Source organism: Contarinia nasturtii, unplaced genomic scaffold, assembly GCF_009176525.2.
Source record: "Contarinia nasturtii isolate CC-2019 unplaced genomic scaffold, AAFC_CNas_1.1 Cnas_scaffold_6055, whole genome shotgun sequence".
NCBI lineage: Eukaryota > Metazoa > Arthropoda > Insecta > Diptera > Cecidomyiidae > Contarinia > Contarinia nasturtii.
This window is the reverse complement of record NW_022203318.1, coordinates 1-1,921: the sequence shown is the minus strand read 5'-3', so window position 1 is coordinate 1,921 and position 1,921 is coordinate 1. Positions and strand designations below refer to the sequence as shown.

Genomic DNA, 1,921 nt, shown 5'->3' with positions numbered 1-1,921 from the left:
GTGCAAAGTTTCACGTCATTGCGATATCATACAAAAATCCATATTTTTGGTGATTTTTGAAAAGTGTGTTGAAAATTAGTAGAATTTATCCAAAACTAACGTCTTCTTCTAACTTCTCGTTTTCTCCCACTACAAATTTCAGATTTTGATTAACGTCTCTGGGGAAAGAGTCGAGTTAACGAATTTTTGCATAGAATGGACCATTCTAAATGGTATAGTATTGGTATAGATCCAAAATTTTGGGGTGATTACAATACTTTGCAACACACAGTGGGTGTACGAAAAAGCGTGCGAAAAACAAATTGGTTTTGGATACATATTGAACTACATACAGAATGAAATTTGTAAATGTTGGTTGGCAAATATGTTATCATTCTTTGAAAGTCTTTTATGGCACCGTAGCAGTTTTGAATATTTATCATTTAAATTCTTGTCTTTTGCTCTTATTTAGAAAATCTCGTGATGACGGCAATTAAAAAATGTCCGCAAACGTGTAATAGTGTTTGAGTCACAAAAAATTCTAAATATTACAGGGCGAGAATATGTTTTTTTCTATTAAAAAGTATTTATTTTTTAAGATTGTACGTCGGTTTTTTTAGATTCGGGACTGCCACTGAATTTGTCTTTTGGTCACTTTGTTCTAGCGGTAGTTTGCGTATATCGAAAATCCAATCGGTGACTGAACTTCGAAAGAGTCCGATCTCATTTTTTTTAATAGTTGTGCACGCACCTCAAGAGTGGCGAATTAAATTCGTCGCAAATCATTTAATTGTGGCGAAAACTCATTTTGACAACTCATGTCATCGCGTCATCGTCATACTATCTCTCTAAGCGCGAAGGAAGCACATTTATTCATCTTGCTAACTTGTTAACAGACACAAACCAGCTATCGAATTTGATTGATCAAAAAATACATAGAACTTCTAGAAAGTGTGCAAAACATTACTGAACCGAAGATATTTTTTCAAAGAAGTATCACTTCCTGTGACATATCACACTTTCAAAACTTTATATTGTTTGCAATCCAAGGTAAATATTGGAAATTTCGATCAAACTATTTGTTATTATAAACAATATTGTTTTTTTCTCCGAAATTGATTTGAAATTTGGTGAAGATGGAGTGGAAAGACGAGCTGTTCGAAATGCTTGCCTCATTTGAACGGCAAGCGATATACTCATTGAGTAACATCAGAATGGTGTTCAAGCGTGATGGCCTACTATTTAATACAAAATTCAAGCAGCATTTTTTGCAGGCATCAACTGTTCGGTAGGTCTCACCTTTTGCTTATCTTTTGCACTTATTTTTATTTCCTTTCTCATTAATTTTCAACAAAATATTCAACAGACTGGAACAGACCTACAACCAATTTGTAAACAATATGCAAACCATAGAAGAAATGTTCCACAGCAATGATGCTACTGCGTTCGAAGCAAATAAAGTCATTCCGACCAGAATTCAATTGCAAAACAATCCACCAATTGATTTGATCGACATGAACGACTCAAGCGATGAAGAAAATACAGTACCAAGAGCTATGGCAACCACTTCACTGGGACCGATCCTTGAGATTGACATCCAAAATAACTCGAAGTGGTGCACAGATGACCAAAGCAGTGATGTCACCTTAATCGACGAAGGTGTAGGGGTAAGAATGGAAGAAACGGAAACAGAACACGATATTTCAATGAACGTGTCTGAACAGTATCAAAGGGTAAATGCACCTAACGAAAATGATTTTGGCATAATGACAACCGAAAACGAGCATATCAATGCAAGGAACGGACTCAGTGGGGAAATGAGTTCGAACAATTTCACGGATACAACAAAACAGTCAGTTCCATCAAACCAAATGATGAAAAGATTCAAGTGCCAACTTTGTGAATATTCCAGCAACCAGAAAGGGCATATCAACAGACATAT

The 1,921-nt window shown here is 35.6% G+C and overlaps 1 protein-coding gene across 1 annotated transcript; it reads left to right on the top strand.

The window, feature by feature from the left end:
- Positions 1-980: 980 nt before the first annotated feature.
- LOC116351696 lies at positions 981-1,878 on the top strand (the record flags this gene model as incomplete). Its single annotated transcript, XM_031783832.1, has 3 exons — positions 981-1,029; positions 1,116-1,267; positions 1,346-1,878. Coding segments are annotated over exons 2-3 (685 nt in total), but the record flags the coding sequence as incomplete, so codon positions are not given.
- Between the last annotated feature and the right edge of the window lie 43 nt (positions 1,879-1,921).